Here is a 13,504-nt window from a genome sequence, read left to right as displayed (position 1 = left end):
AAAAGCTGAAAAAAGCTAGCAAACAGAAGTAGCTAAATCCTTGTTAAAGCTAAAGTAGCAACAAATTCCAACTGTGACGCTAGCAGAGCATCAAGTTAAACTTAGCAAAACACTAAAAGCTAAAGTAGAAATAAAATGCTAGCTAGACTCTAGAGTAGGGTGAATCTTTGGATGAAATTAGCAGAAGACTAGCTGAAAGTAGTGAAAGACTAAATGAGTATAAGAAGATAAATGAAGACTTTAAAGAGAAAATGTTTTTTAAGAGATTTTATTTTGGAAAACAGTTAAATATATGTTAAAGTATAAAAACTCCCAGGGAGCCAGCAGCAAAGGAGGCTCAAAGATCAAAGAGATCGGAGAGGTTGGAGATAGTTTTTGTTTTCTGTCTGGAAGTTGTTTTCCTGCAGCCGAGCAGGCCATTAAAAGCCTCCTCCCCGGTGCTCTGACACCTCCAGTTGTTTCCTTTCTCCCTGGAAGTGTGCTGAAAGGCCTCTCGGTGTGCCTGTAAGGATCAGCRAAGTCTGAATTTTAATTCTGAGTGGACAATATTTGTTTGTGCCTCTTCAAACATTGGAGGATTGTGCTCGCAGCTGCTCCCTGCATGTCAAGATAGGTTTGTGGGGGTAATCTGCAGGAGCTGGAAGCAACTTTTCGGTCTTTTTTCTTCCCCTGTAATAAGCAGCTTTTGTCTGCTCTGTGCTCTGGTAATTTAAAGACCACAGGCGCTCAGGTGCAGGTGGCAGGAGACATGCTGCCGGACTCCACGGAGAGGGCTGTCACAATCTCCGGCACGCCGCAGGCCATCACTCAGTGTGTGAGACACATCTGCTCCGTCATGCTGGAGGTGAGCGCCGTCACACAGCCGAAGAGATGCACATTCAGCTGCTCTGCAGCCACGTTCATTCAGGCTGGAGGAGCAGCGGATTTTAGCTGTTTTCAGACAGAGAGCAGCGATGAAACACTTTCTTATATATGAGGCTCCAAGTGTAAAATGAAATGTTAATAAATGTCACCAAGACATTTTCATTATTTAGCTCACTTCCTGAGTGTAAAATATTAGCTATAAAATATTCCACTAACATTTTTTATTTTACTGTTCTTATATTTTATTAATTTTTACTAAACGTTAAACTGAAATGTTAAAAACATTTAAATATTAAATACTAAATCTAAATATACAAATTAAAATGTAAAAGTTAAATCTTAAATGTTGCAGCTAAATGTTAAAGTTTACATTTAAGTATTTCAGAATGGAATGCAGCCTTTGCTGTTGATGCTCAGCTTTTGTTGTGACATCATCATCCTGCGACAAGCAACCACTAACTCTGCTAACTCTGCTGATGCTACTAATACTGCTAGCTGCTAATGAGACTAACAATGCTAACTCTGCTGACGCTGCTAAAGCTTCTGACTCTGCTAAAACTGCTAATGCTGCTAACTGTGCTAACGCTGCTGACTCTGCTAACACCGCTAATGCTGCTAACTCTGCTGACTTTGTTAACGCTGCTGACTCTGCTAACACCGCTAATGCTGCTAACTCTGCTAACGCTGTTAACTCTGCTAATGCTGCTGACTCTTCTCACACCGCTAACACTGCTAACTCTGCTGACTCTACTAACTTTGCTAATGTTGCTAACTCTGCTAATGCTGCTAACACTGCTAACTCTGCTGACTCTGTTAACGCTGCTGACTCTGCTAATGCTGCTGACTCTGCTTACACCGCTGACTCTGCTGACTCTGCTAACACCACTAATGCTACTAACTCTGCTGACTCTGTTAACGCTGCTGACTCTGCTAATGCTGCTGACTCTGCTTACACCGCTGACTCTGCTGACTCTGCTAACACCACTAATGCTACTAACTCTGCTGACTCTGTTAACGCTGCTGACTCTGCTAACACCGCTTATGCTGCTAACTCTGCTAACGCTGTTAACTCTGCTGACTCTACTAACTCTACTAACTCTGCTAATACTGCTAACTCTGCTAATGTTGCTAACTCTGCTAATGCTGCTAACACTTTCCTGCTACAAGACATCAAACAGTTACGGCCAGTTGTCTGAGCTGCACTTAAAACTGACGGACCACAGGTACCATCCATGTTGTTGACGTGAACTTTTCTTCTGGTTTGCACAATTCCAGTCTCCACCTAAAGGAGCAACTATTCCCTACCGACCCAAGATCCTCCCTGCTGGAGCTCACGCAGTTCTAGCACCACAGCACTCTGCGCAAGTAAGTCACCGCGCTAACGAGATGAAACAAGCCGATTAAAGAAGAAATAATGAAGCAGCTGAAACATGTTCGTTAGTCTTAGTTTAAATACGTTTGTGTTGCATGAGTTTTCTGCATCTTGTGGAGCTTTGAGATACAAATTTGAAGCAACGAGAGAAACTCAGGTTTAAATAAATCTAAAATATCTACACGTTGTAAAATTTGTTTGTCAGAAAAAGAAAAGTTTTTTGCAAAAGAACTGAAAACTTGAGAAAATTTTAAAGTGTCAGATGCTAAGTGGGGGAAAAAGCTAGCTAAAAGGTTAAAGTAGCCTAATTTAAAGTTAAAGTAGCAACAAAACCCTAGCTTGATGCTAGAAGAGTCAAGCTAAAATTAGCAAAAAACTATTTGAAGGATTGAAAGGCTAGCAAAATGCTAAGGTAGCAAACACCAGCTAAAATATCAAAACAATAGTTTAAAAAACAAAAAGTTGCAAATAGCGGCAAAGACATAAAAGTAGCAAAAACCTTGTTAAAGCTAAAGTAGCAACAAATTCCAAGCATGACGCTAGAAAAGCATCAAGCTAAACTTAGCAAAACACTAGCTGAAAGTAGTGAAGGGCTGCCTTTATACTAAAGTTATCAAAACAACTGCTAAAATCCAAAAGCAGCAAAATGCTAATTAAAAGTTTCAAAACTAAAGTAACAACAACTTTCATGTGTGATGCTAGCAGAGCATCAAGCTAAACTTAGCAAAACACTAAAAGCTACACTGAAAGCTAAAGTAGAAATAAAATGCTAGCTAGACTCTAGAGTAGGGTGAATCTTTGGATGAAATTAGCAGAAGACTAGCTGAAAGTAGTGAAAGGCTAAATGCTAATGGTAGCAAACATTAGCTAAAGTTATAAAAACTGCTAAAATTCAGAAATAGCAAAATACTAGTTAAAAGCTGCAAAAAGCTGGCAAACAGAAGTAACTGAATTCTTGTTAAAGCTAAAGTAACATGCTAGCAGAGCATCAAGCTAAACTTAGCACTAAAAGCTAAAGTAGAAATAAAATGCTAGCTAGACTCCAGAAGAGGGTGGATCTTTGGCTGAAATTAGCAGAAGACTAGCTGAAAGTAAAGCTACATGCTACATGAGCATAAGAAGAATGAAGATTTAAAGAGGAAATGTTTTTAAAGGAATTTTAACCCATGAATTGAATAAAGTTAAATATATTTTAAAGTATAAAAACTCCAAAAACCAAACATTAGATCCTGATTTTCCTGACTGAGCAGAACGTTCGGACGAACAGAAACACAGTCTGAAAACACGAGCGTCYCTGTAATGAACGAAGCCTGCAGCAGCTTTAATAACGTGGCAGATCTGTGAACACGGGCCCGCAGGCTGAAACCTGACAGATGCTGGATGTAACATCATGTCCTGGTTTTGGCCCGGTCCGCTCTGACCTCCCTGACTTCTGTTTGTTATTGGATTTTCAGCCAGAAAGAGGCAGAAAGCAGCGGCTGACATTTAGATGAAATTCCATCAGATCCATACACATTAAAGCTCTGGAAAAAGCAGAAAGAAATTGATTTTTGTTCCCCCCCCCTCGGTGCGACACGACGACGCCGTGTGTTATGTGACATGTCACAACATGTTTGTTAGAACTCACGCCCGCTCTCGTCTCTCCCTCCTGGCAGGCCTTTGCTCTTCCAGGGCAGTACGCTCTGGCCCATCAAGATGTAAGTATGTCCCCTCTGAGTGACTGACACCCATCCTGATCTGCTCCCGCCCACTTCCTGTGCCCCACTCTGCAGAGACGAAACTTCAGCCACCCCGACCCGATGACTAACACTAACCCACAGTAGCAGCATGTGTTGAGACAGACAGGAAGGATCTGTGATCAGCTGATGTGACTGTTTTTCTCTGATGATTCTGTGTAGAAGTGCATGCTCTAAGAGGAATCTGTTCACTGACACCGTCTGTATCCAGGATGTTTTGTAGCTGTCAGCTCCTCTGAAATAATCCTGATTGATTGTTTAGCTCTAACTTCCTTCCTACCCTGCAGTTGACCAAGCTTCACCAGTTGGCTATGCAGCATATCCCCTTCCCTTCCCTTGGGCAGAGCAACCCTACCTTTCCTGGTACGTACCCACGGCCCCCCGAGGACGTCCATCTGTCCCTCTGTCCTCTGTTTAAAACACACCATCAACACACCTGACGCCACCTCAGCTCGAACCGCTCAACAGGTTTTCAGGAGCGTGAAGTGCACGGGTTCTGTGGAAAAGAAGGAGGGACATTATATTTTTAGAAGCAGTGACATTAAATTTTCTGAATCAGAACCAAACAATAGGATCTCGCCAAGCGTCACTCAGTAATTAAGTCTGATGGAAAATTTACATCTGAGGAAAATGTCAAATACGACGCAAAATTAACGACAGCAGAAAGGTTTAAAAACAGCTGTAAAATGTGGAAAATTTGATTTAATTAAAGAAAAATCAGATTTTAGCTGTTTTCAGTGTGAGGAGTAATAAAAAACACCAAGTCTCCAAATAAAATGTTAATAAATTAGCAAAATCCTAGCTAAAATTTAAACTAATATGCAGCCAACTATTCTTATATTTAGCAAATTTTCACTAAATATTACATTTAAATAAAAAAGAAAATGCATAAGTCTAAATGTAAACGTTAAATCTTAAATGTTTAAATTTAAGTAYTTCAGAGTGTAACGAAGCCTTTGCTGTTGATGCTCAGCTTTTGTTGTGACGTCATCATCTAGCAACAAAAATAAATGCTAATGCTGCTAACGTTGCTAATGCCGCTAACATTGCTAACCTTCCCTACATCCTCCTTGCAGTTATGGCCGGTGTCCGAGCTGCGCTTCAAATTGCCAGACCACARGCACCATCTGTATAGTTTTTCGAATTTAAATTTTAAATGCCAACTTCAGCAGAGCAAGCAGCGTTAGCAACATTCGCAGCATTAGCAGTTGTTTTTGTCGCAGGATGATGATGTCACAACAAAAGATGGACACCAACAGCACCTGCAGTTCCTCAGACTGAAGAAATCTGTCAACGTTTCAAAATGTTTCAACGAAGAACCCGTCCCAAAGCACCTACTCAACATTTTTTAGATAAAATTTGAACTTTTACATCACCAGAAATTTTGAAATTTACATTTTCTTTCTGCATTACAGTTATTCCAGCTGAAATGTTCTGAAATTTAAGCCTGAAACACCACAAGTGCTACAGCTAGCTGCTGCTGCTACCTGCGGTTGCAGACAACCAGACAATTCTGGTTAAAAAATAAATGGTAGCAGTGGTAAACTTTATTTTTCACTGCATTCAGACTTGTTAGTTGCGTGTAAATGAAACCATTTTAGTCAAAGAGTTATCTGTGACAGGTAAGATATTACTTACATCTTTTCCACAGAACTACACTTCAAAATGTACAAATTATCCGTCTAATTGATTACAGATATGCACGCTTTTTACCAGCATTAAAAACAAATTTAAAACATAAATGACAAAATCAAGAATATTTTTGAGAAAAACAAATAAAATCATGGCACCAGCTCGATCTGAGAGGAAAATGAGCAGAAATGTTTTGTCAATTTTTGTTTGTTTCCTCCCAGATTTCAGCTCCATCTGCCCGGTGCTCCCCTCCAAACAAAACAAATCCTAATCTCTGGACCCTGTCCTTCACCTCTGCAACATTTCTCCTCCAAATCCAACATGGTCTCTCGCCAAAACGTCCCGTCCTCATCRTTCCCACACTCATATAATCCTCCATAACTAACCAAACACCAAACCCTGCAGCCTGYTGATCATTTAGGCAGGCCTGGGCTCTTTATGCATCAAAATAAACAACTGCATGAATTATATTTACATAAGCTCTCTTTATTCTTCTTGTTTTCCATTTTTAGTCAAAGTAGCTCAAACTTGTCTGGCCATAAAAGTGGAAAGCATTAGTAAAATGCTGTCATTAGCGTTTCTTGTTCTACTCTGCAGGATTGGACGCGTCCGCCCCCACGACGACACAAGAGCTGGCGATCCCTAACGATGTAAGCGCCTCAGTTTGTGTTCCGACACTCAGACGTCTGTCCTCACGCAGCTAACTGGATTAAAACTTTCCAGGAGGAGAGCTGTAATGAGAAAATGTTTGGACACGCACACATTGTTAGCGGGAGAAAGTCATTTATTTCTGCACAAACTTACACATTTATTATCGGCTGGACAGAGACGTGAACAAACAGCCAGACGACTTTTAGAAAGTTTTGTAGCTCGACGCTAAAAAAAAACAACAACCTGAGGATGTTTGAGTGAGTAAAATAAAACAAAATAAAGTCATAGCATTTCTCAAAGAAATGCATGTCACCCATTTTCCCTGTTAGAGGTCTAACACTAATCACAAACAGAAAGACAGGATATTTTCTGGACAAAAAACAACACAAAACAACAGTTTCAGTTTCTTGTTTGTGGCAGTGAGGKCCGGCCCTCCTGCCCAGGTGGAGGAACGAAAACATATAACGTGATAACTAAAAATATGGCTGTGCTAATGCTAAATTGCTAAACAAGTAAAAGTTAGCAGAAAATAATACTAACAGCTAATCAGTAACTGCTAAGATGACTGTCCCTCAGTCTGTGTCACATTTTTGTTTCCTTTGAGCTGCAGACTGGGATTGACAAAGCTAATCCACTAAACAAACGATTAGTTCTGCTATTAGCTGATTAGCTAACCAACTTTAAAAACCACTAGCGAACCCATTAGCTTTTGCTAACTCTTAAACTAACATCAACAGGTCTGCATCAGTCCCACCAGGCTTCAGCTCGGGGGGACGAAGACGTGACTGAATGACATTCTCATTAGCGGTTAGCAATTAGTTGTTTTACCTGTTTAGAGTTAGCAAAGCTATCTTATTTGTTAGCAGATTATGAATTAGCAAAGCTAACTTTTTGGTTAGCTGTAGCACTATTTTTAAGATTGTATGCCACCACTGGCCCAGTTGTGGTTTGATTTATGTGGTGCTGGCCCATTCATGGACCACCTCTGGCCCACCAAAGGGCCATCACTCCGTACAGTATCTGGGCTAGATAAATGTTGTGTGGGTAATCACCAGCGTTTTATAACAAATCATTCATAAAATCTGACAAAAGTTAATAAACTGTTTATTACTGTCAGGTTGTGTGGGTCTTCTGACGCTACACAACCTTTAAAAAACAACACAACTGATTTATTGTGAGTAAAAAGTGAGAGAGAGGGAGCTGAGTTTAGAATCAGCATTCAGAGACTAAGTCAAACAAAACGCAGCGGTCCAACAACAGCAGAGTGTTTATCGGAGGGCTGATTGCTTCTCAGACCGGTCTCAGGGTTTGGACCGCCGTCTTCYTGGTGTTTTGCTGTTTCCAGGCAACCGGGCGAGAATCAGGAAAGAGTCGAGCACGTAACCTTTCCCAAAACGGTGAATTGTCAGTCAACACCACGCTCGCTGTAATCAAGCAAGATTTGACGTGTTGATTATTGAGCTTCAGACGTGTTGGTTGGTGACCGGACTCAGCTTAAAGTCCGTCACCAAGAAAATAAAAATCCAACAAATCATTAAGATTTGTTTGAGTTAAAAACAGTTTTTATTGTTAAATTATCCGTTTATTTCATGAGGATTAAACACTGGAAACATTTACTGGTTTTACAGGAAGTAGTACATATACAACCCCAGGTACAAACCTGATACTTTCTAAGTTCCTGCTGATATTTATTGGGTCCTTACAATACGTATTTACTGAGTACATCAGGCACAGAACTGTTGTACCTGGTACATATAGGTACTCACCTGGTATTTACTTGAACCAGGCACTATTATGAAGTAACTTGTTACCTGGTACTTAACATGTACATTCTTGGTACACATGAAGTACCTGATTAATATTTATTGGGTACTTACTAGACTGCCCTGGGCCACACAGACAGGCAGGGCTGATCATGAGATACTTACTGGGTATGTAACTGGCACTTATGAAGTACCTGGCTAATATTTACTGGGTACTTACAAGTTACCTAGTACATATTGAGTATATTACCAGGCATGTAACTGCTACTTATTGAGCACATATCTAGTACTTATTCGGTATTGGGTACATAATGGTATCTACATGAACCAGGTTCTRTTATGAAGTGATGTGTTACCTGGTACATAAGTTCATACAGGTACTTACAAAGTACCTGTCAAATACTTATTAGGTACTGGGTACAAACATGGTACATGAAAATACTTACCTGGTATTTATACAAACTAGGCTAACTTGATCCTTGGTAGTTACCAAGTAAATACTTGGTACTTATAAATTCCCTACCTAATACTTATTAGGTACTCACAAGATACCTGGAACCTGTAGGATACCTAAGGTAAATACTGGGTACTTACAAGGTGCCTAGTACATAGTGAGTATACACCAGACATGTTACTGCTTCTTATCAAGCACATATCTGGTTCTTATTGGGTACTAGGTACTGGGTACATAACTGGTACAAATAGGTACTTGCATGGTATCTACATGAACCAGGTTCTATAATGAAGTGATGTGTTACCTGGTACATACTGTAAGTGCATACAGGTACTTACAAAGTTCCTGCCAAATACTAGATATGGCCATGGAACTTATAGCATACTTAAGGTACATAGTGGCTACTTAAATAGTGCCTGGTACTTATTGAGTACACAACAGGTATACCTACCTGGTATCTATATGAAACAGGTTCTTGTATGAAGTAACTTGTTACCTGGTATTTACCAGGTGTGTAATCTGTACACGAGCTGTATTATGTATTTATATATTTTCAGAAAGACGAGCTCGTTGTTTAAAAGCTTTTCTCTTCTAGTTTATCGGCTGCATAATTGGACGCCAAGGCAGTAAGATCAATGAGATCCGTCAGATCTCTGGAGCTCACATCAAGATCGCCAGCGCCGCTGACGGCTCAGCCATGCGCCAAGTCACGATGACGGGCTCGCCGACCAGCATCAGCGTGGCCCAGTACCTCATCAACGCCAGGTAAGACCTCCACGTCCCGCTCAGCCCGGCGAGGACGCCTCTCTGGTTCTGGATTTGTTCCGATTCACCGCTTCTCTGTTTTCACTTCATTAAAATTCTCTTTTTTTCAACATGTTTCTTGTTTTCTCTCTTCCTTCCTTTAACCCTTTGCCGCCCGCAGCTTAGAGATGGCTAAATACACCATGCAGGTGGCGTCCTCAGCGACCCCCGTTGACCTGAACTTGAGCTTCTCTCAGAGCGCCCCCGCCGCCTCCACCGCCGTCCTGGCAGCCGGCACCCCAGCTCCCATCAACGTCCACTCTCCTTCCGCCTTACCGACCATCCAGAACCCGCATTACGCCGTCCCCATTTCCAGCCTGCTGGGCATGAAGACCCTCCCCGTCCTGGCCGTCCACCCGGCAGCCGCCTCCGGCCTGACCCCGGCGTTAGCTCCCTACGCCGGGAAGATGCCGTCATCCGGTGTCAAGAAGTCAGAGCGGCAGAAGTTTGCTCCGTACTGATGGCACTTTAGGTCCAGATGGTGGGCATAGCTAACAAGAACGTTAGCTTCACTAACCACTAATACTCTAAACCAGGGGTTCTCGAGCCATTTGGGACCGCTTATAAGGGCAAAAAAATTCCAGGGACCCCCTCATGAACCCCATGCTGTTTTAAAACATAATTTATTGTCATTTCAACCMCTAAATGCCATGGGAATTTATATTTTTATCAAGTTTGTTTTATTAGTTCATTGTTCTCCTTGCTTTAAAAAAAATAAAAAAACAAATTAACATTTTTGTGAAATTTTCTGAGGACGCCCAAGATACTTTTCGTGGACCACAGTTTGAGAACATCTGCGCTAATCAAGGAGCTATGCTGACGCTAAACCAATAAACATGTGACGTTCGTGAACGATCMGAATCTTTTGAATGGCTCTTTACAACGAACGATAGGAGCCAAATCGCAGGCAGTAACGAGACATTTGTAGTTTTATTTCTTTAATTCCTTGTATAATCTTTATTTTTTTCATTCTTAAATCGCTCCCGCTTCACTTTTTCACGGAAAACAGGCGGAGTTGTGGAGTACAGAAGCTCACGCTGAAAAGGGAGGGGGGTTTTCGCTTGACAAACACATGGTTCCACCATGTGACGGGATTACGTCATTACGTACGGCTACGTGATGACGTATTTCCCTACGTGATGATGTAATATGTTCAAAATCGAGCGGCACTTTTGAACGGCTCTAAGAMACAAACAGCTCYCCAAGATCCGRATCCCTTCAAAGAGCCATTTATCCCATCTCAAAGAAATAGAYRGAAGCTAATGCTAACTGCTAATGCTAACTGCTAACTAAGATGACTCAGTCTTCATCTTCTTCTGGCTGAAGACTAGTGGGACCGACACAAACCTGTTGTTAGTTTTCTATTGGTTTAATTTGAAGGTGGGCGAGATCAGCTTGTGATACTTTCAGAATAAAAGCATTTCTTTTATCGAGTTTATATATATTTTTTATAAATATTGTTTGAAGTTAGTCAAAAAGCAAATAGCAAATACTTTCTCTACCGTATTTTGTAGTCAATTTTCTGCAGTCATTTTTTTTCTATTTTATTTCTTTTCGATGCTTCTAGTTTGAAGTTTAGCCGCTAAAGATGCTACATGCTAACACACACAGTGCCCGACACGTCCAGCACTGCTTGCTCGAKGGGATGGTTTTCATTTAATTCAGGATGAACGGCATGGAAATAGAACGTTAACACCAAGAATTAGCAGAACCTGATTTAGCGRAAGCTAATTGATTCGCTAAMAATTTCCAATGTTAGCAAAACARCTAACTGRGAAGCTAGTTCTGCTATCAGCGGTTTGGTGGACCTGTGCTCACCACTGGAAGGCAGATGATTTAAAGGTAGCGGAAATCGTTTTTATTTTATTAATTTTTTCTTATTTTCCTGCAGCAGGAGAATGTTTCTCAGAGAACGACGTAACGATGTTAAAAACATGTTTTCAGTAATTAGCAGAAGCAGAGGTGCATTTTAATTAAAGCATTATCAGGCGAAGCTGTTCAGTCATTGTTATGGAAACTCAGGCTTCATTTCAGGGAACAAATAATGGAATCATGTTGCAGAGCTTTAACACATCAGCATGTAAATATTCATTTTATAGCAGGTTTTTAATCGTGGAGTTTTTATTAGAGAACTCAGGCTGTGTTGTTTTGTTGGCAGCAGGCTGTTAAAGGGATATWATGATCATTTTAATGTTGTGATCAGTGGAAAACTATTGAAGAGTTATTATGTAGGAAGAAAATTGTTTAAATTCATCCGTGATTAAAAATATTTGATGATATAAAAACAGAACTTCTTCACTTTTCCACAGAGCCCCACGTTAAAAATGTTAGAATATCCCTTTAGGTGTTGATTGATCCACTCTCCTGTCTCTTTTCTTTCACCGTGATCTGCAGAGGGATTAACGTAAAGCCCGGTTCTGCTTGACCCAGTAATCCTGAGGAGCCGGGCCTGTTTACCGGTTCTGTTCAGCTTCTTGTTTGTTTGTTTTTCTGACAGAAACCAGTGAGTTTCAGCGCCGACCCGTTCTCTTAAAGGATGTTTTATTCATGTGGATTTGGGTCGGACCCCCCAAACGATGCAAATCTGTAATATTTGTAAAAAATAAAAGACTCCGAGATAAAAGGATGTTTTTTTAAACTCGACTTGTTTTTGYTGTTTTCATGTCTGAATGTTTGAATGTGGACCTGCAGGCTTTGGTTCTGGTCTAATGGACTCTGAAGGATCAGGGTCCAGATCCAAGGAACAAGAGTCAGCTTTACAAAATAAAAGCATGAAAACAGAATAATGAAAACTAATCCATTCATCTGCTCATCCATCCATCCATCCATCTGTTCATCCATCCATCTGTTTATTCATCCATCCATCCATCTGTTTATTCATCCATCCATCCATCCATCCATCTGTTCATCCATCCCTCCATCTGTTCATCCATCCATCGATCCATCCATCCATCCATCTGTTCATCCATCCATCATTCATCCATCCATCCATCTATCATCCACCTTTCTTCTCATGAACAAATTCAGAAACAAATATTTGATCTTTTCTTCGATCAAACCTGAGAAACCTCAGATCTGCAGCTGTTGGAGATATTTTGCTAACAGAGACTGTGACTGGAGCACACAGAGGTCTCAGACTGAAACAAACTTTCTCTCCTGAACTTTCTGCCAGCAGAAACTAAACCCTGGTGTCGTGCTGCGGTGGAGCTCTGAGGCTCCTGCAGCAGGAAACAGTTCAGCTGCAGACRTCCAGTGAAGCGTGGCGTTAATGGGCAGCGAAGGTGCAGCCATGTTTCTAACCCCCACCCCCCCAAGTTAACGCTGACTTTGCTCCAGTTTTCTGTAAAAACACCAGAGTGGGCACTTCTGTTCCGGCTGACGTGCAGAGATCCAGGCATGTTTCCACAGCAGGGCTCAAAATGCTGAAGTGGAGATAATCAATAGTTAATGTGGGGGGGGGGGGGTGACATCTGAACCTCGGGGAGAAGGTGTAGAGGCAGGGCGTGTGCTGATGTTTGCCCCGAGCACATCTGACTTCACAGCCAACTTCTAATGGGATATTAATGATTTCCTTTTTTTTTTATTTCAAACCCAGGCAGTGAAGGAAGCTTCTGACCTGCTGTCGTCTCGCAGGTTTCAAAAAGCTGTCTGCAGACAAACAACAACAAATATCTGTATTTATTCTGCCAGGAGCAGTGTCAGGACAGTTTGTGGTAAATTGGTGGGCGAGGCCGTCACTCTGCTGCTGACAGAGGAGCGACTGCAACACGTCTGCTGGCTGCATTTACATTTAGATTTATTTACAACACAAAACATTCAGTGTGTCAGATCCTCAGCAGTGGGATTAAGTTTTAATCTGTTCAGTTTAACCTTCAAACAAACAACAGACCTAATCTGTGTTGTATAAAGTACCTCAAAGTGATACTTGAGTAAAACTACAAGTATCTTATCATAAAAATACTTTGGTAAAAGTTAAAGTCTTCTCTAAAAATATTACTTGAGTAAAAGTCTTAAAGTATCTGATATCTTTTGTACTTAAGCATCAAAAGTAAATTTCTGACACAAAATCTATTTAAGTATTAAAAGTAAAAGTACTGAGTAAAAGTGAGCAGTTAGATTTTCCAGAATGACATTTATGGGCCTTGTGGGGGGTTCTCCGGGAGTATGGKGTACCGGGCCCTTTGATACGGGCTGTCAGGTCCTTGTACGACCGGTGTCAGAGTCTGGT

The 13,504-nt window shown here is 41.1% G+C and overlaps 1 protein-coding gene across 1 annotated transcript; it reads left to right on the top strand.

The window, feature by feature from the left end:
• The first annotated feature begins 14 nt into the window (after positions 1-14).
• On the top strand, positions 15-9,737 carry zgc:110045 (poly(rC)-binding protein 4). The gene is made up of 8 exons (XM_014019889.1): positions 15-361; positions 716-844; positions 2,140-2,229; positions 3,892-3,933; positions 4,260-4,335; positions 6,202-6,254; positions 9,068-9,237; positions 9,398-9,737. The coding sequence occupies exons 1-8, from the start codon at positions 293-295 to the stop codon at positions 9,735-9,737; spliced, it is 969 nt and encodes a 322-aa protein (XP_013875343.1). The 5' UTR covers positions 15-292.
• Positions 9,738-13,504: the final 3,767 nt, after the last annotated feature.

Source organism: Austrofundulus limnaeus, unplaced genomic scaffold (assembly GCF_001266775.1).
Source record: "Austrofundulus limnaeus strain Quisiro unplaced genomic scaffold, Austrofundulus_limnaeus-1.0 Scaffold235, whole genome shotgun sequence".
Classification (NCBI taxonomy): domain Eukaryota; kingdom Metazoa; phylum Chordata; class Actinopteri; order Cyprinodontiformes; family Rivulidae; genus Austrofundulus; species Austrofundulus limnaeus.
Note: the sequence above shows the minus strand (reverse complement) of the source record. Positions and strands in the feature narration are given on the sequence as shown.